At 48.9% G+C, this 26,957-nt stretch overlaps 1 protein-coding gene across 16 annotated transcripts in view; it reads left to right on the top strand.

Moving 5' to 3' along the window:
- The window catches only part of LOC111842589 (SRY-box transcription factor 6), a 154,969-nt gene that overhangs the window by 36,199 nt on the left and 91,813 nt on the right, over positions 1-26,957 (top strand). For 13 of the 16 annotated variants that reach the window (XM_072698154.1, XM_072698152.1, XM_072698160.1 and 10 more), the window contains 2 exons: positions 21,450-21,687; positions 26,426-26,636. The exons of the other annotated variants lie outside the window; for them this stretch is intronic. In XM_072698154.1, coding sequence (XP_072554255.1) covers positions 21,454-21,687; positions 26,426-26,636 — 445 coding nt within the window. In that variant the 5' untranslated portion in view covers positions 21,450-21,453. The remainder of the gene's footprint in view (positions 1-21,449; positions 21,688-26,425; positions 26,637-26,957) is intronic. 16 annotated transcript variants of the gene reach the window in all.

The following is a 26,957-nucleotide window of genomic DNA, read 5'->3' as shown; positions in this document are numbered from 1 at the left end:
TGCAGAAGGGCAGTACTGCCCTGTTTAATCCCCCGCTCTTGAGCCAGTCGAAACCTCCCCCATCGTCGTCATCATCGTCTTGGTCGTCATCGATGGCCGTCTAATTGCTCATCCCGGCATGGGCTCAGCGCTGCCTGGCACATGGCAGGCCTGAAGAGAAGAGCAGCACCAGCCAGATGGAGCTGTGTTTTTTTTTTTATCCCTTCTTCTTTTCCTCCCTTCCTCTCCTCACCAGTCCAAAACCTGTCGAGCTGCTGCTGTGAGCTTCTCCAGCAGATGTCCTGTAATCGCCACATTTGTTTTCTTTCCGGCTTCTCTCTCAGATTCGGAGTCGTTCGCAGTTACTTCTGTCTCGTTGGACATCTTTTGTTTTTCTAAGGGCAGCTAGAGGCTGAGCGGTCAGGAGATGCGCTCGGTTGAATCCACGCTTTCTCGTTTTCTTTTTTTCCCTCACATTGTCACCCCCGTGCCATGAGCCCTTAGCCCTTTCCCGGGGACAGCAGTGTGAAAAGTCTCAGCTGAGCCCTTTGGGTCCTTGTGGGCAGTGCCGCTCCGCTAAGCACCACACCTGTAGAAAGTGCCTGCATCCTTAGCTCACTGCTTCTGATCCATCCTTTCACGTTTTCTGTCTTTTTTGGGTTCTGGAATGGTGTGTTTTTTTCTGAGACGCTATCCACAGGTGTCATCTGCCCTCAACATGAGCCAAAAGGATGGCGCTCTTACTCTGACCTCTGGGTGATTAATAGTTAAACGGTTGAAGGAACCGTGTTGATGACACTTGAATTAAAAGACATCTTAGTAGACGGACTGGAACGTCCCCAGGTGCCGCTGCAGTGTGTACAGTTTCTTAGTTTAGAAGTTTAGACACTTTTGAACTACTTTAGCACAAATCAGGACAGACCCAAGCTTGGTCTGTTTCTTTGTGATCGTTTGATGGGTGCCCTACAAACCCTGACAATTCCCCATCTTGGCTTCTTAACGCGCTGGAGAGGAACAAAAAAGGAGCATGTGACCGTCAGCCAAGACGGGCCTCCAGTCAGAGCTGGAGAAGAGAGGGGTTTTTTTTTTAAAGTTAAGTTTAACTTTTAAGTTATTTTAAAAGCCTAAGAGCAGATGACAATGGGATCGTGCCCAACACGATTCCAAGTGAACGGCATCACTGTGACCACAAACCCCTCTCCCAGCACACCTCCCCAGCGGTGCAGTGCCAGCACTGGGGCCCCCTGCGGTCGGGCTTCCAGAAGCCTCCGAGGTCTGGCCACACATGGGCTGCAGCTGGACCACCTTGCCGCCGTGCGGCCAGCGGTGGGGGTGGGGCGGAAAAGCCATTTGGGTAACGCAAACATGTCATCAGGGCTGAGCTCAGGAAACCCTCTATGCAAATGGCTGCCCTTTTGAAGATGAGATGCAGCTAATGACAGAGGGGGTGGGGGGGGGCAGCCACTCAGCCAAAAAAGACAAGCACCGTTTAACTAAAGGCCATAAGCTCCGCTCTGCACTTTTCCGTGTGTCGGTGTAAAGCTACAGTGATTTTTCTGTGTGTTTATCCAGCTATAGAGCTTAAATCTAGATACGGATGGCTCTGCTCATGGCAGCCTGTGACACAGGGCAGTTGTTATCGTTGCTGCCACGGTGAGGTCCTTTGGTTGTAAATGGACATGGGGGTGAGGGGGCCCTGTGACTCAGCTCTGTACGCACCACTGGCTGGTTCTAGTGGAAGCTGGGCCGTACAGTCAGACCGAAAGTGACTCCATTTCCCGGTTTGGGCCAACAGACAAAATGTGCGGCCACCCGGAACACACATGCTCATGTTGTACAGGTGCCATTGACCTGAGGGGGTAGAGTCACTGGAAGGAGGCGGGGCATGACGCAGTGTGGGCGGGGCCTGAACCCCTCACATGTGACACTCGGGTCGCTTCTGTGCGCCTGTTCTTCTGCAGCTATCCAAACTAGAAAAGACAGCACTACCCGCCCTACCCCCTCCCTTTCCCCAATTAGGTCTGATTAGCGATCCATGCTGTCATTACTCTGAGAATATAAATACCAGTAAGTAGAATTACTATTCACTGTTCTCCTTGTGAGCTACCTTCCTCGGTGCGAGTGTTGATCCCTAATTAGCAATGTCTCATTAAAAGCAGCAGCATCTGCTTTTTAATGCTGCTGTCAGGCAAAACTTCGCTGAACCTAATGGATCCTCTATGATACTGCCGTGGTTTTTTTTTTTTTTCCTCTCGCAGCGAATTGATTGCTTAAGTGTAATGGGGAGGGTGGGGGGGAGGTCATTTATTTGATTAGATTTGTGCCAGTTTCTCTTGAACCTGTCTGAACGTAATCACATAAAGGGGAGCGTAAAACAATGTATGGTGCCTGGGTGTGGGGGTCCGGAATGTTCTGAGAAGAGTCCTGACTGGCTTACTGTCCCCCTTGCCCCTCCCGAGGTCCTGGGAAGCTTAGCTGAGCAGGGGGCAGCTGCTAATGGCTAAATTTCACTGGCAAGTAGAGAGGGCAGGCTAATTTCAGGATTGACCGTCATTATTATGCATTCTCATTTAGGCTCAAATGTAAAGATCCAGTGTGTACAGTGCTCCCCAAACGTTGGCGGATATATCTTTTTACTTTGGAAATATTTGGAAATGTGGTCTCGCAGGTAATGTGGTAGAGGGCTGGATCCAGGGACCCAGAGAAGGCGGGTCAGGTTAGCATGCCTTATTAGCTGAAAGACTTTATTACATGAAGACAGAACAAATGGCTGTTCTTTGAGGGCCTGGGGTGGCTTTGGAGAGCTGGAAATGGAGAAATCGCGTCCAGTTTATCCAAGCTCCCAAATGGGTCGTAAAATGTAGATCCAGTTCGCATGTCCGGAGTGATCTGCTGAATCTTATTGGGTGAGTGATTTTTGGGGAGGGGCCTTGGCATACAGAGGAGCTGGAGGGGGTGGGGCTCTCACATCTGTTGCTATCGAACATGCAGAGAGCGATATTTGAGAGGCCATTGCTTTCAGATTAATGGGTAATCCCAGTTAATTACAATAATTCCAATTCAACACATAGAGTAAGTTTATAACAAAAAAACTGAAGTACTATTTAATCCAACTATTGGGCATTTTTGTTGATGAATCCCTCTTAAATGGACTGATACAAGTTTGTCATTGTTGCCTAAATAATGAAATGGATTTAAACAGTGAACCAGAATTTAACAGCAAGGTGTGGTGTGGTTGCGCTGTATGTGATTTCTCCTGTTTCCTCTTATCTATTATCATTCTCCTCCTAATGCCACCAATCTGACACGAGCCACCTGCTGGGGCTCCTAAATGTTGTGCTGAAATTAAGACAAAGAGCTGGATGGAAATGGGGGGCATAGGGTGAGGTTTCACGAAGAACACCTCTTAAATCCGCGAATTTAAAAGCCCCGTCTGACACAGGTAAGATGAAGAGGGCGGCATTCTGACCTATGACTGGTCTAATGGCTGTTTCATAACAATTTTCTTTTGTTCTTTATTAAAGTCGTTACTCAGCCACGGCCGTGATTAATCTAAGCGAATGCATCATTACGGCCCTAATCCACATTCTTTTGTCAACGTCTGTTTTAATTACGTGAGAGGCGGCAGCAAAGGGTGATCAAGCCGAGGCACGTGCACGCGCTCGTGCGATTGCACAGGGACGGTTCCAGTGATCCAGGCAAGATTAAAGCTGAGCCTCGGTCCACTTTTACACCCTTTTACTTTGTGTTCTGGTGAGGTAGGGGCTGGGGCGATGGGTGGGTGTCTGTGAGAAAGAGAGTGCCTTCCCATACTATCTAATCTAGCATCTGCATTGGGCCCTCAACGGCAACGCATCTCATCCTCATGCTCCGTGCATATATTATTATCCCATTCGTTTTTGCGCAGTTCTCGGAATTGACACAGGCAGTCGTCGCCACGGCAGCGCCAAAGGCGTAGCTCTGGGCCAACTCGCACTACACGAGTCCCAGGGAGGAGCTAGTTTTCCCACGGCGCTGTTTGCCGTATGGAAAAAAGACGCCAATTTCTCCCAACAATTGTTTCCAACGGTGATGTTGTCACGGTATTGGTTGTGAGTCACGGTAGTTGTACATTTACACGCTGTGCTCTATTTCAGTTGTCAAAAAAGTGATGTGTATTTATGTAAACTAGCATGCAGATATAAGGCTGGATTCTTACAGACAAAAGAGCAGTTTGCTTAAATTTTTCTGTGAGCTCCTGGTTTTTAATGTTGTTAATTGGCCCGTATGTTTTTAACTCAGTTTTCCTGACACTATTATGCTGGTTTCAGCGAGATCATCTTACACACGTTTATTAGACACTTTCAAATCCAAACAAAACTGTTGAAGGACCAAGCATGCAGATGTTCCAGATCTCAGGTAGGACCTGTAAATGCTGTGAGGTCACCTTGGATGTTTTTGGTAGGGGTCATTTCTGACGCACACAGCTTCCAGTGGTTGAGAAATAGCAGGAAAGTGAGGTCTCCAGGGAGCCACGGCAGCTGAGAACTTCTGATGTCACTCAAGGCAGATTTTGCCCCCAAATGACTCATTCTGAAGCGTGCGCAATAGAAAGGCCCGATAAACAGACGGACAAAAAGGCTTTCCAGTCATTCAGCGAATGTTACGAAAAAAGAAAGATAGTGAAAACAGGGGCTAACGGTGCCGTGTAACGGCCGGCGCGGCTTGGAGAGGGAGAGAGGCAGTCTTACCCTAATCCCACAGGAGTGGGCCTCTCGCCACACCGGCGCCATTATTTGATGTAATGAAAAGGGAAAGTGTGTAACACTGAGATTGTTAATTAATTTAGTCTAACAAGATGAAGATAAATGAAGCACATAGAAGGTTGACTAGGAAGGGGCGCTTGCTTATCCCCCAACCCCCCCCCCCCCTCCCCGGCCAAGCTGGTCTCCCCTATTCACCATGAAGTGCTTTTAAAAGGTGCAGCTCTGTGGCTAACGGACCCTGCTAAGATTTTTTTCTCTAAATGCGACCCAAAATGTGAAATGAGTCATTTAAACCCCCCCACACATGCACACACACACACACACACACACACACGATATGCTGGTTAATTAGAAAATGTATGTTGGAGTTGAAGGTCCTTCTTACTGCATGTTAATTTTACTGGCTGAAATTTTTAACTTATTATTTTTTGGAGGAGTTTCTTCTTTTCTGGGATCGCTGAATGTGATTTTGTGTATATGTTGAGGGGTCCTGCAATGGTATTTTTTTTTATTGTCCATGTCATTCACTACTTTCGGATTTATGAGTTGGGGTCCTTTTTTTATAACTAGACCTCAATCATCCAGAGAGCCCTCGTCTGATCTTTTCCCCCAGCTCATAAATGACTAAGGAAGGGGCTGTTTTAACACTGTTCTCCCCTTTCTCAGCATTGGGGCGACACGCAGCCCAAAGGGCAGTCTTGTGCGGCAGAAACCTTTCACCGTGTGAATGGCCTGGGGTGATGCGACTCTGTGCTTATTTGAGCGAGCGGGGAGGCACACAAAAAGAGAAAAAGCCCCCTTTTTCATATTTTTTTAAAGAGCCAGACAGTTGTCTTCTTCTACAACCCTTTCATCAAATCAGCAGCCTATCAAGGACTTTCTTTGCAGACAATTCTATATGGAGCCATGCCGTTGCACATACCCATCATTACGCTGGCCATTCTACTCTCCTTTATTTTTCAAGTTGGCCACAATGGGTTGTTGATTGGGTGGACAACAGCAGAACAATTACACTCTGTTTTGTGGCAGGGCAGCATTTTTAATGTCCGATCCATAATAAGAGTCTCATTATTGTTATTCTTAGACAAGGCCCCGGGAGAGAGAATTGTCACCAGCGGTACATCATTATTTAGCAAATTTCGATTAACTCATCATGTTGTCTATGTGGCAAAAAATCATAGCAAATTGGTGGGGGGGCATGCATCTGGTAGTGGCTCTCTGGCTCATGAGTTAAAAGGTAGCACTTGATCGGCTAATAATACGAGGAAAGGTGGTAAAAAGAAGGATTAGAGCTGTTGCCGTAGTAACTCCAACTTCCATCTGCGAAGGAACAATGGACTTGTGTTCCTCCACCACCTTGGCTTAAAAAAATAAAAAGGGAAAGAGGCTGTTCTGAAAGGACAGGCCTTTTTAAACAACAAAGTGGAATCCAGGCCTAATAGGCTCTGTGCTGTGCGTTGTTAGGCGAGACCGCTGGGGGACAAGGGAGATGAAAGGTCACCACGTAATTCAAGGACAGCAAAGGTCGTTGTCCCCTTTTACAATAGCAGTTTGTTTTGTGCTTCCATTTGTTCCCCACGGCCAAGCCAGACGGTGAACCGAATACCTGGGGCTTGCCCAATTGAAACGCAGAAATAAAAAAAGTGAAAGCCAAAGGGAGACTGAACCAGTTTGAGGAGCGGGGGTGTGGGGGGGGGGGCACAAATAAATACAACACAAACTGGATTTATGGCAAAGATTTGTGTGGGGAGAGGGGAATCAGGGTCAGACTTGGCTACCCTTTGGCTGAGGAAAGATGAAACAGGCCAGTTGCTTCAGACTGCTTTTATAGACATCCTGTTCTGCTCTAGTAAGACAGCACTTGGAAGAACCGACTGCATAAAAATTCAAAAGCCCTAAAAGTTACAAGCTTAACGTTCAGGCCGCCATGTCCAGGTGAGTGTTTTTTTTTTCAGGGTCCCATTATTTTTTTTGATGTCCTTGTTTTATTTAATTAGCTCCTCCCCTGACTCAGATCAGCCCGACCAGTAGGAGGGGGAAACATGGAGGCCCCCCCAAACGCTGGGGAGAGAGCCCCATCCTGCGAAGCCGCCATAAAGTTGTTATGAACCGTGATCTACAGCCGTATGTGCACCCCCCCTCCCCCCCCTCATTTTTTTTTTATGTCCCCCTTCCTCACAACTGGAATACGTCCGCCCACATGAGGCTAATTTACAGTGCGGGCCACTGTAGTGGCGGTATGGGTTAATGAATTTGGCATTGCTAATTAACTACTGCCAAAGACTGAATGTTAATCCGGTGGCTGGGAGAAAGTGCCCAGGGATCCAGTGGGAATGGGGGTTGGGGGGGTGGAGGGAGGGTATCTCTGTATCAAGGGGAGATAAAAAGGAGAGATAAGCCTGTGCGTTTCAAGATCAAGCAGACTGTCACATGGTGTTTCCATGGATGGTGTCTCAGTTTGATGATGCTTAAACATCCATCCATCCATCCATCTTTTAGCCACTTATCATGGTCAGGGTGGGGCAGGCTGGCGCCTATCCCAGGCAGCACAGGGCACAAGCCTGCGGTACTCCCTGGGAGGGATGCCAGTCCATCACTGGATATTCGCACGCTCTCGCATGGGCAATTTAGAGACACAACTTAGGCGAACTGCATGTCTTTGGCCTGAGGGAGGAAACCCACACACGCAGAGGTGGGTCTCGATCTGTTATCCGCTGAGCCTCCTGTTGTTTAAATATATGAAATACCACAGCGGAGAAGGCATAAAGTGTGCCTCTTTAATTTAAGTTAAAGAAATTCCTACACAGTCATGTTTGTGCTAAATGAGATCTCCAATATGATCATCCTTAACTCGGTATACTGTGATAAACAGATCAAGGAACAATCTCCCATCAGTTATGAAAACACAAGCGGACGCCTACTGAGAGCGAAACCGCAGGCGTTACTGGTGGATAAAGGCCCATGTTTGCCATGTTTGTTGTGTGGATGTCTTCCCAATGAGACGTGGTAATGCGTGATTCCTCCGGCCTTCATGGCACGTTAAAAAGGGTCATAACTGGCTAAACTGATTAGCAGCGGCACAGGGGAGCTGGAGCCATTATGTCCGACGTGACGTACAAGGCCAGTCCAGGTCGCACAATGGCTGCTTTATGAAAGCCGAAGAATGACCATTTACTCCTGAACAAACAAGGGGCCAGCCCCGCTCACGTAAATGGCCGCAATCAGGCGGGGAGGGCAGCCATGCCCATGTAAGCAGGCGCAGTGAGGTGGGGGTCCAGCCACGCCCACCTAAGAGGGCGCAGTCAGGCGGGAGACCACAGTGCCAGCCGCCCAGCGCAGAGCAAAGCATTTCCTCAATGACACCAGTGTCGGCATGCAGCGTGGTGGAGCTGGGGGCATGGTGTTCTCTCCTGGTTGTGCGTAGGCCTCCCTATTTTGCATGCCCCCAGGGCGAGGGGGCTTTCTAAGCCTTTCCTCGGTGACACACAGTCATGCTGGGAGGATACTCAGAACCTTAAGTGAATCATGGGGTGGTTTTTACAGCATCTGTCACCGATCCTTGCAGCACTGTAGAAACCCTGACCATCTCAGTGTTAGCCCCCCCCATCTTCTCCCCCTGGCTTCCACAAGCAGACCTCCGCTTCCCTTCTTCCTACAGTTCTCTAACCTCAAGCCTGCCCCTCACCCCCTCCTCGACTGACACTCTTCCTCTGAGCCAAGCCTCTCAATTTAGATTTCAATTAGTGCCAGCCATAATGTTAGTTTTCTGATTAAGACTGGTCCTCCAGGAATCAGACCTCTCTGCCCCCCTCCCCCTTTCTTCTTCCCTGGCAATCAGATAGAATCTGATGAATTGTGCATGTAATTACAGAAGTTATTGAGTATTCAGATCACTAGACACTCTGCGGAACCTGATGACTCTCGGTAAGATATTCATAGAGCATTAACTCCAACTGTATCAAACAAGTGGCCCGGTTAAAGCCCACTCCGGTAATGAGAGAGAGGCCGGTGTACGCCATTAGTCAGAGATAATAGCAGCCACTAAGGGGAACTTAATTAAAAATTACGCAGGCACATTATGATCTGCCTTGTTTCCGTGTGCCGGGGCTTCGTTCAGCGGAGGCCGTGTGGTCGGGTCTGATTGAGGCCCAGCTGGTGGCCTTGGAGAGATGATGGACGAGACGGGAGCTGAGGAAGTGTGAGCTGCGATCATTTCCGGGATAAACTATACTGAGCCTGTCGGGATTGCTCTTCCCACAGCCCCCCCGACCTCTGCCTCACTGAAACACCCCCAATGTCCATTACTGCAGTAGCTCATGGGAGTTTGAAAAATGTTCTGAGGGCAGTAAGAACAATGATTGGTTCAAAGAGATAACCAATCAGATTATAGAAAAGGTGGCTTCAAGCAGCTAGAGGAGACAGGACCAAAACATCTGATTGGTTGGTCCTGCCTCCTCTAGTTGCTTTGACGCCTCTACAATCTCATTGGTTATGTCCCTGAACCAATCGTTTTTCATTCTGCCCTCAAAACACTTATCTCTAAGTAAAACTCCCATGGAGCACTGCAGTAGCTCTTGACATTCTTGTTTCAAATCAAAAGCAAAGATTTCATATTGTTTATTTTCTCAGCTGACATTTTTACTTGAATCTCTGCAGGCCTCCTTTTGTAACTGAAGTTCTAACATTTCTGGTTATGAATCTAGTTTCATGCTGAAACCCTTGTAAATGGGAAACAGGAGTTCAGGTTACTGTTCTGACAATAGGCACCAGATTTCAGGGCTCTTTTTTGGCCCTTGGTGGGTAACCACAGAAACAACCGAAAACATCTTGTTTACTGGGCCGGCCTTCAGTCCATCCTGCTAAACTTTCCAGCTCTGATCCAGAGCATGCTCCTCATTCTCAGTGACATAGCCTAAGAGGTGCTAATGCAATGTTCATATACCAGAGAGGGTGGGAGACTTGGTTTTTCATGTTCCATACAAGTTTAGAGCCAATCTGGCTGTACATGTTACCCTTAGGGAGCAAATGTGATAGAGGGGAGACAGGGTCTGATGCAGAATGTATGCGGGGTCAAGGCGACACGGTGCGTGCAAGCAGCCAACATGAAAGATACAGGACCAGGGCTGGCCTGTGATTAACAGTAGGCTCTGCACAGTATGGTCGTTCATGATAAGTTTTGCCGAGGGGGAAGGGTCACTCATGATAAATTTTACCGGACCGCACATCCGTCGACCCACTGGGAGAATGCTCAGAATGCCAGATTGCCAGTTCAGGTTCGTCAGTGGCATATCCACGCTCTCGACTAGAAAGGCTCCGTGAAGCTGGGCAGAAGAGCCTTCCTGATATCTTCTGTCTCCCGTGACATTTTACGATGTACCCTCTGTGAGGTGGGTCCCTTTCACGCAGAAGCCGCTTCCCAGGGTGTCATGCTGGCATGGAAACTGGCGGATTTCACACTGGAGGCGCACGGCTAAGCGAGACGTGTATATACATAACAGGCCGGTACAAATACAGCAGACAACCAGCCAATCTGGCTTATTTACGACGCACTCAAGCTGGTCCTTCGGCAGACGTGTCTTCTTAGCCCCTGCGTTTAGCCCTGACGCCTTTCATATTGTACCTCCCTCATGGCAGATTGTTAAATATTTACACTGAAAAGCATCTCGATTTGCTGTTGACAGTAGAATTAATGCATGAGGCCCATCTGCAGACATAATGTTTTCATGCCACTGAATAATTGAATTACAGTTGTTATTTGTCTCTGTTTAAAAGGCATTGTATTAAATAATACAGGCCTTGAAGGGGGGAATGATTTTGTCACATTCGACGGCTTGTTTACGTGGGGAGAAAAATAATAATTAGCACAGCAATGGCTGAGACGAGAATGCAAAATAATAATTTGATTTGGGCTTAAAAATACAACTGTCCTCTGTCTCCAGAGTGATAATTACAAGCCACCTAGTCTTTCCCTGTCTTTTCATACCATCTTTGAGGGGGGGAAGGGGGTGCAGTTTACTGGCCCAGAAATCTGTAAACATCTTTTTATGATCCTTTCATGGCTTTGCTCTTTAGTTGTTGCATATTGTGCTAACACGGCTGTCAGTTAATTTTCTACCTTCTTGTGAAAAGTTGATTTGCATGTTTTTAATGCTTTGTGGGTATTGTCCCCTTATGGTTTTATGACACTGCATTGGTAAATGTCTCTTTACTCAATGGTTGTATCCTCTAGAACCAGATAATATATTTTTTCTGGGTTTTCCAGCTTGTTAATAACTTAAAAGAATTATAAGTATGAGGACTTTGACTTATGGATAACAAGCCCTAATAATTTATTATGGTGTATTTTGGTCTGTATTTGATGTTAGCATTCAATCTCCCTGTGTGGGAAGAAAGGACAGAGGCCACAAGGGCTGTTTATTTTCTGCCCAAACAGACATAATCCCATTTCTAAGCTTTCGTCTTTTTCAGTACTGTGTAATGTGTGCTGTACAGCGGCACATATTTCAATGGTAACTGCTTTGCCGTTTTCCCTGAAAAATGACAAACTCCCGGCTTGTGAATGAACTGTCCTGTCATTTTATCGAGCCGCGCGGGGACCCCAGAGGAGACCTTGGCTGTGTGTATCTGTCATGGCTGAGGGCGCCGTTTAAGGCTTACATAAAGCTTTCCGACCTAGACCTGTGGATTCTGTACCACGCTTCTCGTACGTCTTTAAGGGAACAGAATAGGCTTTGTTTACCTCTAAGCATAGGTCGCTGGGGATGCACAAACTTGCATAAGGGGCGTGTTTTCACATTGGGGGGACCTTGTGTCGGCCTGTCCCCCCGGTGCAATCCCCACCCCTTTTCCATACTGCCACCCCCATAAACCAGCGTATTGCGAAATGCAATCCCACGAGTCACCAGCTATTATTTGCAGATTGGGCGCGCTTTGCACAGGCTGTGAAAGACACATCTGCTCCCCGGGGTTTGGGGAAGCATGCTGGGGGGGGGGGGGGGCCATGCATACTGTACAGGAACGGTTCCTCTCCACTTATCAAATGTTTGTCTGGCCTTCGCTAGTTATTTGCCTTTGTCTGTTTGCCTTGGTTATTTAAGTCTATTTGAGTCGGATGGAGGGGATCGGTGGAGATGAGGACATGCTGTCTCCTCTGTGCCGTGCCTTTTCCGGTCTGCTGCTCTTTGTTCACCTCTCCTTTTTTTGTCAGAACTCAGACACTTTATTGTCAGTATGTACGAACATACCAGAATTGTTAGTTGTCCGGTGCGAGACATGAAGGACAGGACAAAAATTACGAGATGAATGGAGAAACGCTTCACAGAATATACCCTATATGTGTAAAACTAAGAATACAATAGAAGTTACAGATTAATAGAAGACAAATTTACAGGATGTGCAGTGCAAGACATTTTAATAACATCAGAGTACCTTGTCCAAAAATGGCCGCAACTTCAAGGAAAACTAGTATTTGGAGAATAGTGTGCAGTAGAATAGAATGATAACTGGACTTTCTATCCAGCTATTTTCATGGGGGTCATGGGGGGTCTGGAGCTTATTCCAGAGGCTATGGGCAGGGAACAACTTGGGATGGGGCGGCAACTCACCGCAAGGCAGGGGTGGGGGGGGGGGGTGGGGGGGTGAACTGGAGTCCCTGGATGGAAACCCCACGACAACATGGAGAGAACATGCAAACTCCACACACATGGAGCCACGGTGGAGATTCAAACTCTGGTCCCATAGGTGTGAGGCAACAGTGCTAACCACCACGTCACTGTGCTGCCCCATAATTGGACTAGTGGAAAAAAAAAACAGTTGTTCACTGTTGTAGTGCAAATTAAACCATTAGTGCAATTTGATCATGGAGGTTAAATGTCAGGCAAGGGAAGAGGGTAATTGTCCCTGGATGCGTGAATTTCACCTGAGTGACGGAACTCCTTTTTACATATTTGCTCCTGTATTCTTGTGGTTGTGTACGACGAACCTTTCGTTTTTGTGCTTTAATGCATTTTCACACATGCGCTTCATTGCTTTTTGCGGATTGTAACATATTCGGGGAACATTCAGCCAGCACTATGCCCATGGACCCCAGCGACCTTGGGGGAAACGCCGCTTCTAACCGTGCTCGTAATTCGGCAAACGGCACTGGGCCAAGATACGTCTAATTCGCATTGTTTATTGCTGGTGTTCTTCTGCGTGACAGACGGTAACCCGAGAGGGGCGACCCATTCCTGCGGGGGCCCCTTCCGAAGGAGCTGGCTGCATTGGGATATTTATTAGTTTAATATGGTTCTGATTGACTTTATGATTGTGAGTTAAGCGTTCGGTAAGTAAGCTGACAGCAGCGCGTGCCCACAAAGGGCGGCTTTGTGGCAGCGCCGCACCGGGAAGCGGGGGAGGGCTCCGGGATTACCGGATTATTTCACATTCGCCGCCGAGGATCCGAGGCGGAGCGGGCGACCGGAGATTGTGTCGCTGCCGTCGGGGAGAGCAAACAAAAAAAGCCCTGCTGCGCATTTGTGGTTTTTTAAGAAGGCAGTTCGGTTAATGATTTCATCCTGAGAGGCTCCTGTGATAAAGGTCTTTGAGCCTTTGCCAGGAACAAAACAAAAAATCCTGAGTGGGAGGTGTGACTTACTGAGAGTATAATGAACCATCTTACTGACAACACAGAGGCCTCAGGTTACTGACTTTGACATGGAACAAACAAACATTAACCTGTTCATTATCTAGGGGCCTCTGCACATTTATTTGAGATTTTTTGTATTTTAGATTTTAATTCTATAGGCCAACATTTCCCAATCCGGTCCTCAGGGACCCACATTCGGTCCATGTTTTCACTCCTTCCAAGCTCTCGGTAGGGGGTTAATGAGAGAGGGTCGACAGTCAACAACAGGTCAGTGAGTTGTGGACGTTTCCTGTGTTGGGGCTCGATCCAGTGATGCCGGCCGCTCTCTGGAGCAGGAACGCCACACGCCTTGCTGTCCCATCTGGCAGCCGTCAAATTTGATTAGCGCCTGTTAGGTGTGTGGTTCTGCTGGTCCTCCGAGCGGGTCCGCAAAGGCGGGTGGGGGCTGCTTTGTAATGGTGAGATCTGAGAACAGCGCATCCTCGGCCGACCGCATTTTCGGGGAGAATTGGGCAGCCCAGTGACAAGAAGTCAGCACGTCTCGCCCTCGAGGCCCTGCCGCCTCCGCCCCCTCTCTTTAACATCGGCTGTCAGTCTCGGCGCCGCCTTTCGGCGGCCCTTGGTCGGGCTGAGGTGGAGGGCGCTCTAACGACGCCCCTTTCCTGGCGATTCCACCGGAGTCCGTCACATCGCCACACACCGCCGCCCACGACTCCCATTCAGCCGCCACAATTGAGTCGGTTTCACTGGCTCAAACCAGCAATCAGTGTCAGTTTCCCGACATAATAAGGCTTAATCGTAAATCTGGGAGGCACGGCCCCTCGCCTGCTCATGCCCCCCCCTTCGCGTTAGCGTCTGGGCGGAGCAAATGAACTATCTCTGTTTTGATTTTCCAGCTGAGGTGTCATGTGAGATGTGGCTGGCTTCCTCACATCAACCCCACCCCCCACATCCCCCCCACATCCCCCCCCACACACACTCTCCAAGGAATCAGATTTTCCTCAACAAAGCATAGAGGAGGACAGATTTTGCAACTTGGTGTATTTATCCAAAGAAGTCTGACCGTATGCTAGGAGGGGGGCTGCCACCAAAATAAAATGGAGGCCAGGGACTGGCCATGACTAACGAGCTGTTGTCCATCGAAACCCAATAATAGAGCCGTTTAATCAAAGCTGTGCTGAAGGTAATTTCCTCCATTTTCTCCTCCACAGAAATCCGTTTGTGTGACGAAAATGAAAGGGAACAAAACTTCTTTTCTCTCATTATTTGCGGCAAATTTTCCAATTTGGGTGAGCAGCGCTGGCGAGGCCTCCTATTTTTGGAAAGGGGCAGGAGCTGGGCGAGCCGGGGAGAAAGCGGCCCACTGTGGCGGCCCCTCCAGATGTCTCGGTGGCAGTTGTACCAGCCCAAGCTCTCCGGGCACCGGCTGCCAATGATGACCTCATCAGGTCCGGCTCCGGAGACTGGGGCACACATTTCCCTCCCTGCCACCGTGCAGAATAGCCCCCTCCTTTCATATCCCCTCTCCTTTTTCTGTCCCCGACAAACTTTCTTGTTCATAATTAACCATTGTTCCAACTCTTTGGCCAGGCTTCTGGAGTGTTAGACACCCTTTTCTTCATCTTTTTCTCCCTTATTCTGCTCCCCCCCCTCCCCCACTATGCTCCTATCAACTCATTGTATCTCTTGGAAACAGAGAAACTTGTGAGATCCCCGCATCTTGCCCTCTCTTCTCTCCCTCCCTCTCTTTCTCCCTCTCTCTCTCTCCCTCCCTCTCTCTCTCTCTCTGTTGGCATTCCCACCGCTCTCTGCAGTTTGCCTCAATGTGGACTGTGGGAGATTTTACACTTGATTTGTTGAATCCGAACTCCTCGCTGTAAACTCTCGACTGCACAACTCTCTTTATAAATGGCAGAAAGGACCCTTCTTGAATGGGGCTTTGTTTACTGTTTTCCTAAAAGGGGCCCCTGCTATATTTCATCTGTCACTGTTGCTTTTCTTTCCCTCAACAATGCTTGATTGTTTCCATGAAAAATTCAGGTTCCACAGACAGGAGAATTCTGTATTATATTTTCCTGCCAAATTCCTATCTGTGTTTTCTTACCCCTTGCGCTCACGACGGACTCATAACTTACTGTCAGCCGGGAGCGAGACCACAAAGCTCTACTGTTGCTTGGCAAATAGACTCAGTCTGTCGATGACTGGAGCGGCTGCAGGGTTCGCTAAACGGCAGCGGCAGCGGCGGTGACGGTAGCCGCACTGGGAACCGCTTCCCCCCCCCGGGAAGACCCAGAACTTCGGATGTGTGGCGTTAGAGGGAGAGAGAAAACGAGGAATAGAGAGGACGAGAGAGAAAGGGAATTCAAAGCTGCCACTGGCGGTTCCGGAGAGGACTGGCTGTTTCCCGGCTGAGCTCATTGCCACCACGGACCGGACGTGTTAGGAGACTTGGCAGCGGCTGGAGACTGATTGGCTTTGACGTCGTGAGCTCCCCCCCCTCCCTGTTCACCTTCACCTTCCCACCCCCCCCCCCCCCCCCACTGGCCCAAGAAGGTGTGATGCCATCCAGCACTGAGGTCAGGCCTTTGGGACCCCAGAGAGAGACCGGCAGCACGGGGCCTGCAGACCCCGAGTGTAAGTGCTGTTGGTGTACCCCACCCCCCTCCCCAGGAGTTTTACTCGGACTTCTAAAACGGCTTAATGGCATGTGTTCCAAAACTGTAGCTGACTGTAATTAAGGAGCAATCTCCATTGCTCAGAATGGCTGCCTTCGGACCATGGGCTTAAGCTATTCCGACTAGTGCATTTGTTTTTTTAATGGAAATTCCTGTCAGGTGAGAGTTTGCACAGTAGCCGAATTGCGGTGGTAATCGAGTCTTGCCTTTTTGCAAAGGTCAACATTTATGGACAAACAATTTGAAGTAATTAATTTGAGTATCCTTGTTACAATTCTAAAGGTATTTCTTGAGTTGCATGCTGGGTTTAAATATCATTATTTGTAACTGGCTTGTCCAGTTGGCTTTCTCTACTAAATCAAAGTTGGATTTTAAAACAGATACGTGGCAGTTTATGAGTTAATTGCATTTCATTTGATTTATTAATGTCTTCCACATAGTTCAGTTGATTCTTTTAAAATCAGCTGCATCTTATGGTGCTGTTGAGACTCATGTTGTGGGACCTTTTGATTGTCATTGGATGATCATAAATACAAAAAAAAAAATCATGCATGTAAATTGGATAATGATGATCACCATTTCACCACTTTACAGGCAAAAAATGAATTATAAACGTAATATAATCTTTTTTTCCTAGACTGATGTTGGTTCTGTTCTAAAGTCTGCCTTTTATTCGGTTTCCTAGTCCTTTAGGCACTGGGAAGGTGCAGACTTTTGTTGTTTGGCTGTCTGATTTGTGGGCCACCGCAGGTTTTAAATGTCCGCCGGGCCTGTACCAGACCCAGGCTGCCGGGAATGCTTGGGCAAGCTCAAGGACCCCGCCGTCACGACAGGAGACGACAATACAGCTGTGCTGAAGTAAGGGGCGGGGGTATGGTAGGCACCCATCCCACCGCAGCCTGTCGGCAAAGCACAGTCAGCAAATTCTGTGGTTGGGTGGGAGGGGGCTGAACCCCCATGTGCCAGACTGTAACAAGTTTGACAGAGCAGGCAGCTGAGATGTGAGGTGTGCTGTTTCTAAACACTAAGAAGTGGGGATATTGATGCTGTGAGGCTATAGCGCTATAAGGCTACAATGCTACAATGCTAAGGGGCTAGGAGGCTACAGTGCCAAAGGCCATGAGGTTACCATGCTAGGAGGCTACAGTGCTATAAGGCTATGAGGCTATGATGCTAGGAGGCTACAGTGCTATAAGGCCATGAGGTTACGATGCTAGGAGGCTATAGTGCCAAAGGCTATGACGTTACGATGCTAGGAGGCTACAGTGCCAAAGGCCATGAGGTTACGATGCTAGGAGTTAAACAATTTGCGTGTGTCGTAATTGTGTATTTTAATATTGTAAGTAAATTTAAAACATAAATATTTAAAAAAATTATTTATATTTATATTTATATTTTAAATATGAAACCCAGCCTCCTTTGGTGTCACTTAAGCTCGTGCGATGAAAGAACAGGGATTAAAAGGTGTTTAATGTGGCAGTGTTTGGTGTAAATGACCCCATGAGCCTGACAGACTTCACCGTTTCTTGCCACTGGCGGCCTCAGAAGTGTGTTCCTTCCACACCCCCCCACCCCCATGGCCACTCTAAGGCTTGCCATGTTCATTTTTTTCTACCTCATGCTTATGCTGCAGAATAACGCTCGCCCTGCACCGAATCGATGCCGGGGGAGGGGGTGGGCGTCTGTCTTCATTTGCTTTGTTGTCTGTTTATTCATCTGTGACACGCGACAACGGCCTGCCGGGGCTCACCTGGCATCTTCCACCCGCGTCCCGTCGCGTCCCGTCTCTCCTACCGCGGTGAGGCCAAGCAGCTCACGCTGTTTTACGGCCGTAGTGATTTTCCTCGTGGCCCCGGTGTGCGCGTGTGCATTTTTTTTTTTCTTTTTTACATCTGTATGTGGCTCCTCTGACTCGTGGAAACTCACGGCTCTGTTATAAACCGAGCTTAGCCAATTCAGTTTCCCTGTCGTTACGTCCCGGGACAATGGCACCCTTGTCTGCACTCTCCTGCAGTGCCACCCCCCGCCCGTCCCTCCTGTGGCGGCAGCAGCACCAGGAAGCTAATATTTTCCTCTGGTGGTGACCCGTGGGCCAGGGGGGCTGAGCGGGTCGCTTACCGCCATTGTCTATAAAAGGTCAACAGCATGAGAGGGCTGGCCCATGGGCTCTGTGTCGGACCTTATTGCGATAAGGCAGGAAATGGGATCTAGCTGGGGACACATGGGCCAGTCACAAGACCCGATGGCGGCTCAGCGCGCAGCCTTGTAATGCTAACCAATTAAACTGGGACTGTTGCGCCATGAAATACTATCAGAGGCAGGGAGTCCTGAGTCGAAACATTCCTGGCCACACGAGCCCCCGCTCAAAGCCCCATAAATATGGTGGCACCAACATTGTCAGCTAAATATAGGCCTTTTTAATTTTTTTTCCCTCCCTCCATTCTGTTTTCTTCCCTGGTGGGGCACTGGCCTGCCGACCAAGGGAATGGCTTGTAATTCATGAGGCTATCGATTAGTGTGGTTTGGCAGCTGCTTGTTGTTGTTGTATAAGTAGGTGGGGGGGGGGGGGGGCATGTTCAGAATTTGTAACGCTATAGCCTGAGGGAGACATACCAGATAGGGCAGATGTACCTGACATGCCATCTTTATTCAGTTCGTAAACAAATAGTGTTGTTGGGTGTGTGTGTGTGTTTGTGTGTGTGTGTGGGGGGTGTGTGTATGTATGGTCTCAATGTGTGAAAACCGACTTTGGTGGGTAGATGGATGGATTAATATCTTTTGTGGAAAGGCTGACAGTGTCCATATTAGCCAACAACATTAACTTTGCATTTTCTGCTGAATTATATGACTTAATTTCTCAGAATGGCACAGGACTTTCTATCCACCCCCAAAAACCATCCACCTTTCTCTTTGCACTGCCTTTCAAACATGCTTAATAGTACATTTAGAGGAGGAGGGACTGATTGATAGATATTCATCTGACCTATGATGCTCTTTCTAGCTGGGCATAGATGGCGGGGTGTCACATCACTCCCCTTTCAGCTGAGCTCTGCACTTGTTAGCATGTATACGTAGCCGGTGTAACAGCCCCTTACCCCTGAAGCCCCCCCAGATCCCAGCACCCAAGGCACTCCTGCTAAATTATTAACTCTGACTGAAAAACGATGTTGAGGAGCTGCGGTGTGGATCGGTGGTGTTAATCTCTGGTGTTAATCTTCAGTGTTAATCTCCTGTGTGGATCCGCGGTGCCTCCTCACGTGCTCTGGTGGGCACATGGCCAGCACATGTTATGGGCCCCGGACTCTGAATTTCTCAGCGGTAAAATGACACCGTTCGGTTTCAGCTTTGATACAAAAGACATACTTTGTTTTCCCTTGTGCTCCGTTGATGGCACACTTTCCGCTCTGGAAGTCAGGGCCCTCTAGAGCTATGAATAAAAATGCAGCCCCCCCCCTCACCCCCTGAAGTCCCCACCACCCTCACAATCATGCTCAGCTTGCATTCAACTTCGGAACTTTGCGATGAATTTTGATTTTCAATTAACCGTCTCAATTTTGAGATAATTTTCTATTTAATGTAATTACAGGAAACAATTTATTGGCTGATTAAAATGGAGGGCTGAACCCCTCAGCCCTGCTTAAGAAAACAGCTCCCAAAACAGCCCCCCCCTCCCCCCGCAAACCCAAGGGCTGTTTACACAGCTGCAGTGGCCGATGTGATTAACACATCCCACTATTGTCCAGCCCCTGAAAAAGTGGGAAACAGCACACATGTGTGTGTGTGACTCCACAGGTTTACCTGGCAGACCTAGTGACCCTGGTCAGCCTGTGGGGGTAACTGGTGCCCGTATTTACAAGCATGCAGAGCTTCATTTGGCTCCAGTAGGAGCTGACACAGCTGGTTTGTGAGCGGGGTGTCGGAGCTGCCCAAATACCAGCCCAGAATGGGTGGAAACAAGTCAATTTGATTAGCTTGAGCAGGTGACATTGACCAGCCAGTTTTTGTTTCCTTGGAACAGGGAACACAAGACATCTTTTGGAAGGATTGCTGGAAAGTACCTGCCCCCCAGTGAAGATCTTTGATAAACATGCCCTTGCTCCATTCTGCCATAAAGACCTTTGAAATTGTAGGAAAATTCCAGAATTTGCATCCCTCTGGGAGGGAGACCACAGAGACTGGACTTATGATAAGTATTCAGCGCAGATTAAGACCGATTACAGTGTGGGGACCCTGAGGTTTACCGTGTAGCCGCTCACACTGTATTTTTCATTGTAGAAAAGCCATATAATTCAGCTGTTAACTCCCAAGTACATAATTAGATTAGAGGATCCCACGTTGGTTTAATTCATTGTAGGGCAGAGTCTCAAAGCCTGCTCATTAATTGCGAGAAAAGCAGAATTAGCTGTTAAATCCCACGCACAGGCCGGGCCGCCCGCTAGAAGTGCTGTTTAACCTCAAATTAACTTCATTATTTTCCCTCGCGTGCAACACGTCATGGGCACCGCCGTTCCTGTGGCAGTGCGCATCCTGAATCGTGTCACCACCGGCCTTTGATTCCTAGGCTCTTTAATCGGGATTTATTTGCACAGATAAATACTACAGCAATAAAAAGTTAATGCCTTGCTAATTTAAAGATGGCGAGTTAAAACCAAAAGGAGGAAAGGTGCTGTTCGTAACTCGGAAGTGTCCGGTTCACTGGAAGACCACTCAGTTCACAGGGGAACCGGATTGGGGGCACAGTCCTCTGCCGATTAGCAAGGCATAATCATAAGGCAGCCATCTTCATTTTGACTGGAAGAGCAAATTCAGGCCGTCGTCACGATCTAAGGCTTCGGTGCCGTGTTTTGTTCTTCTGGGTCGCATGCGAGACCAAATGCGCACTGTACAGCCACCTCCCTCGGCAGCATGGTCATGTGATCATGGGGGATGGGGGTGGGGGGGGCTGCCTCGGCGACGCTCCAGCCTCCACTCAGCACATCCATTTACATTAAACAGAGGATTAACTCCCAATTTGCTGCATACCTTTGCCGGGGTGTCGATACCGATCTCTCTGAGTTTGAAACCACTTCAGCCAAGTGATCGGTCAGGGCTCAGGAACCAGGAAAATTTTTCCAGTCCGGCATGAACTCAGGCCACCCTGGACGCGTAGGTTCGTGGAGCAGCGTTTGTGGAAAGGAAACAAAGTGGCTTGTCTGCATTTGCCCGGAGTACCTCCTTTGGTGGAATCCTCGACCTTTCAGCGATTGGCCCTTCGAAGAGCTGCAGTCTCTTTCATATGCTGCCTTTGTTTGTTATGGTTTTATGTTTTTTTTCCCCTTTGTTACTGGTGCGTAACCCATCTGTGCAGATGGCCATAGATACGGGGCTCTTTAGGAAACCAGCACAGGGTGAAGAGTTATATCTTAGCTCATCTGTTCCTGGCAGAGTAATGTCTTCCAAGCAAGCCACCTCTCCGTTCGCCCCCGCCACTGACGGAGAGGACGCCATGAGCCAAGAGCGCCTGCTCTGGGACAAGGATGAAAACTCAGAGCTCCATGGCATCCCCCAGATGCCCCCGCACGGCCTGCTGCATGGGAAGGCTCACCCCGAGGAGCTTCCCATCATCAACAGCATCGCGCCTGAGTCCGACTGGGACAACATGATAACGGCACAGCAGCGGATGGTGAGTGACTCGCCAAGCGCACCCGCCCCCCCACATGCCCCCCCACATGCTGCCACACATGTATGCATATCTGCTTGTACTCTGGAATGCGCACGCAGATGCATGAGTGTGCACACCTGCATGATCACCACCCAACATACATGCATCTCTATTATTTATTCTATGTTTATTATTTATTCTAAGGCAGGGATGGCGAACCTGTTCCATGGAGGGCCAGTGTGGGTTTTTGGGATGGCCTCTCAATCAGCCAATAATAAAACAGTGGTTCTCAACTCCAGTCCTTGGGACCCACTGTTATAGGCTGATTGAGAGGCCATCCCAAAAATGCGCACCCACACTGGCTCTCCATGGATCAGGTCCCCCACCCCTTCTCTAAGGTATCTCTTTCGGCATTCCCACCAACCTGGTGTTTCCTGGATTAGGCTCCGGACTCACAATGGCCTTGTACTGGATAAGAGGTGATGGATGGATGGATGGATACTCCATGAGAACATTTTAATAACACAATGTCAAACTCTTCTCAAGTACTCCCAAAGTTCCATTTTCTTAAGCAGTCCTATGCTTAGGGGGAACAGCAGTACTGAATCATTGACAAGAAATTGTAGATTTGCTATATATCTATAATATTGCTGGTTTCTTGGTCAAATAAATTGAGGGCATGTTGCATAATGTGACTTGAATAAGACAAAATGGTGAAGAGTCTGCAGGCTGGCAAAGAGCATTTGGTTTGTGATGACTGTAAGCAGAGCAGGATACCGCGCTGATCCTGGCTTTAAACTGAGTACACTGGTAGCGAGTCTGAGATTTTGGATGTGGTGATTTGCCAACGATAAAAGAGACAGCGGGAGTAAATCTGGGGAGTTACGAGACGTAGAATGAGAATAGATCCCTGAAGACTTTATATATTTGATGATTTCATCCATTTGAATAGGAAGGATTACGAGGATTTAGCGCGACCACAAAGTGCCAGGATTCTGTAACGAGACAGATAGGAGGAGATGGATGGAAGGTGAAGAATAGACCATCTTGTATCTCCTTTCGATGAGATGGTACACTCGGGCTCACACATACACGTAGGTGAAGCTGCACACAGTCTGTTGAACACAAGTATTGCGCACATATATGAGGGCCGGTCAGGTGACCCTGCAGCACTGCCACCCGCCTTCTCCTCTGGCGTGGAGCTCCTGCTGGATGCTCCTCGGCTGCCTTTGGGGAGCAGGGCCGGGTGCTGCTGGCGATGCTGCGGGCGGCGCACCATGGGTCTCCTTTGTGAAGACAATGCCTCTCCGCTTCCCTCTTCATCTTCTGAGGCTGAGGTGTGTTTCATCTCAGCCTGCCGTTCTTGTCCCTCTTGGGCCGAGCCAGCCTTTTATTTATTTATCTGTTTATTAATTGAGATTTATCAAGCACAAAGAAGGTCTGGGCCAGCGGCACGTGATCCAGCATCTCAGTAGGACTTTGGTGAGACCCAGGTGATTTTTTTGTTTGGGCTAGGTTGTCTCGTTGGGTGACACTAAATCATGTTCTCAGTCACCATCGTTTTATTTCAGTAGGGAAATTCCGGAAGTCAAGACAAACAGGTTCTGTAGTGATTATGTCACAATGGTTCTCCACAGCCGTTTTTGGGGGAAATGGCGGGGATTGGGTCACAGGTTTCCTGACACTGATCTTCATCCGGGCATGGGATTATGAGTTTATGAGCAGTGACTCCTGTAAACTATGCTTCTTTATAAACAGCCACAATCGCGTTTGTTACAAAACCAAATTTGTGGTCTTGAAAGTAAGAGTGGACAACACACACACACACACACACACACACACACACACACTGAGCGTACGTATTCGTGTTTACACCCCAGCGGCCTCAAGGCGCTGTGCCCCGCGTGACCCACCCAAGGACGAACGCTCGACAGAACCTCCCGAACAGCTTCAATGGAGACTTAAGACCTTCGCGGCTTGCCAAGCCGTCTGGCCTTTGAAGTCGGAGCCATCGCAAGCGGCCTGCGATCCTGAGAGAGGACCAGCATGGCGACACGCTGAACTGCGTTTCATGTCATCCGAACTGTGTCGGTATATAAATAGCGAGACAATGAGAAAGTGGAAGAGAGTCCTTGAGGCTGCCGGGACGGCCCGGTCCCCACAGCCTGCCCCCATATCCCTGTGCTAGAAATTTCCGTAGACGAAGAAGGCAGTGGGCCCAGACGTGGCCCCTGCGGAGAGTTATTGTTTGTTGCTGGTCAGGGAACTCTCCATAAATCCCGCACCCCCCCAACCCTTTGTAGTGTTACAGGCCTTTGGGATCTTGAGCCCCTTCCCCAGCTCCCCGACATGTCCCAGACGGGTCCGTGTCAGATAACCATGTGGGCTCTGTAATTAGGCAGGCCGAGTGTGGTGGTTTGCGAACCGCAGCGGGGAGGCCAGGAAACTCCCTGAATCAAAGCGGGGGCAGTCCGTCCAGCGGGCCTTGTACCGCAATGGCACTACCAGTCAGATGGATAAATGGGGCAGTGGACACCCACCCCCGTGGCCAGTGGCACGCCGCGGACAGGGCGCTTTGATGCCGGCTGTGGCACAGATCGCTGCCCGGCTGGGGCAGCATGCCGTGTGGGAAAAGGCCAGGTGGCTGTTCCTTCATGCCGACCTGTAGCGAACAGAGTCCTCCGGCGCACAGCACAGCCTTCTGGGAAAAAGGTCACTCCTTACCCTCATCATCCCATGACTAGCACTTAACACAGTTTACAGAAGCATCATAAATTAATTTATATCAATTTGTGGTGCATATTCCTGCCCATTGTTGCTCGTTGTGGTTTTTTAGCTGTATGAAAAATAAACCTTTTAACATTGACGTTGAAATGTTTAGATTCACTCTCTTTGTTCTTTATATAATGATTGCAATTTCGACACAGCTGGAAATGCTGCCGTCCTTTCGCTGGGTCCACTGCACTTTCTTTAAATATCAAACATACCACGCCTGGGTCTTTAATTCCTGTGGAAATTGTTTTCAAACACTTTGAACCTTTATTTCAAAATGCATTACATGTTGACTGGCAACACATTTACAGAACATCAACAGTCTCATGCATTTTTGTAAGTCATGGTAATTTTATCTGGGACCATGTTATATATACTATAAGCAGTGATTACTTCATAATAACATAGGTGTATTAAATATCTCGAATACTGTGCACAAACCATACCACCTTTAAATATCCATCATCTTTATCTTCAGGTGACAATGCAAAAGGTCCTGAATTTAAAAATATGTAAATTGATGTTTACAGTTATTGCACAGTTTGTTGGCAGTGTGAATCCCCAGTGAACGTACAGAGGTACTCTGGGGGGCCTAAAGGGGGTATCAGTCGATACTCCGTGTTTTTATATATGGTGTCAATCCCCAGTGAATGTACAGAGGCAGTGTTAATCCCTGCAGTCAGGTCCCATAGGAGGTAAAGTGACATTTTCAGTCCCATCAAATATTAAGGGGTTAGTGTCAGTCCCTAAGGATGGAGACAGGCGGTGTCAGTTTATGGGAGTGGGGTGAGCATCAGTGTCAGTGCTGCTGTTGAGTCCCAGGCAGGCTCAGAGGTGGGGTATGCATCTGCCAGAGGAGAATGTTTGAGGCATTAGGCCTGATTGTCCGCCTCTGCTTCTCCGCCATGCACCAGCAGAGGACTGTGCCCTGAACTCACGCCAGCTGATTTATCCGGAGCCGCCGCGCTCGCGGCAAGCACTCTCTACCCCCTGCCGACTAATCAGTGCAGCGGCCGCGGGGCCATGGAGGGTCACAGAGGTGCTGGGCCAGGGCGGGAGGGGGGTGCGGCGGAGAGGCAGCCAGATACTCATGATTCCAGCAGAAGGGCTCGCCGGGGCGATTCTCCTCGTGCTTCAGCTTGCAGCTCCCACCTGGCGTGTCTGTGGGAATTACAAGCCCCCATCCCCTTCTGTTTGACATCGTTTAAACACGGTGGGACGTGCCGCCAATCTGCGAGTCTCAGTAGTGTTGTACCACAGTGACCTGTTTTGATTCTCGGTAAAATCGCGATGCCGAAAATGTGAAGAGGTGCCTTGGAAAGTCAGGGAGGTGGGGAACAGGGACTGAGACGGGTCTGGGCCCAAGGTCTTCACATTCGGGTCAAGTATCAGCATAGGATCTGAGCTGGTGCCTCGTCTGGCCTGTCTGTGTGGTGGTGCCGGGCCCATAATTGGCACTGCCATGCGCCAGCCGCCGTGAGGAGCTCTGGCGCGGTACTGCGTTCCCAGGGATTAACCCGCCGCTTACGCGCACCAAGGTTGTCACCAGGGGCAAAAACACAGCGAAACTCAATAGTGGATCGGTGGTGGTCCACTGGTTCGATCCAAAACAGGCCCCTGTGTCCTGTGTGCAGTCGGGACGCAGGAGTAAAGGTGTCAGGCTTTAAAGGATTCGTCCAAGCCACGCGACATCCCTAAATGGATTCTCCCAGAATTACTCAACCGAGCGGCCGCCATAACTCATTAGTCAGGCGTGTTTGCTTGGATTGCCAGCCCTAATGCTCTGTGACAGCCAGCCCAAATACGTGTGTTTGGATTCCTGCGTGCGGTGGTACGACTGGCCAGCTTTCTTTAGGGCTTTAAAATGGCCAGGAAACTGGGACGGGGAGATGCAGCAAGGAGGGGTGGGGGGGGCGGGGTTTGACAGTGAGAAGCTAACAAGTGAACTGACCATCGCTCCTGTTTTCTCAATCTTGTTTGCTCGCAGGAATCTGACAGCAATAAAGTGTGCGCCCTCTACTCGTTCCGGAATAACTCTACCTCACCACAGAAGCCTGAGGAAGGGGCCCGGGAGCGTGGGGAGCAGCTAGGGGGCTCTGCTTTCGGCACACCCGAACGCCGCAAGGGAAGCCTGGCCGACGTGGTAGATACGCTTAAGCAGAAGAAGCTGGAGGAGATGACGAAGACCGAGCAGGACGGTATGAGAGCGACATCAGCTCCCTGCCCCCATCCCACCACAAAAGCACCATATACCCATGCCATCCTTATCAGAGTGGAAACATTCTCACATTTCCCATAAGGCAATTTATGCAGGTTTCCATCTCCCCACGTTAGCCCACTTAAGCCAAACATCCAACATCGCAAACTTTACTTTGAATCTGTTTTTTTTTTTTTTTTTTTTTTTAAATAAAAAGATAATTAATGTTATTTTTAAATTAATAAAAATTATTTAAGTGAGTAATGTTATGCAAAAATACAAGATCAGGCCGGCTGGGCCTCTCCCTTCGGCCAGGCGTGGT

The sequence above is a fragment of the Paramormyrops kingsleyae genome, chromosome 13, assembly GCF_048594095.1.
Source record: "Paramormyrops kingsleyae isolate MSU_618 chromosome 13, PKINGS_0.4, whole genome shotgun sequence".
NCBI lineage: Eukaryota > Metazoa > Chordata > Actinopteri > Osteoglossiformes > Mormyridae > Paramormyrops > Paramormyrops kingsleyae.
The sequence above is the reverse complement of the archived record's forward strand: the minus strand, read 5'-3'. Positions and strand labels throughout refer to the sequence as shown.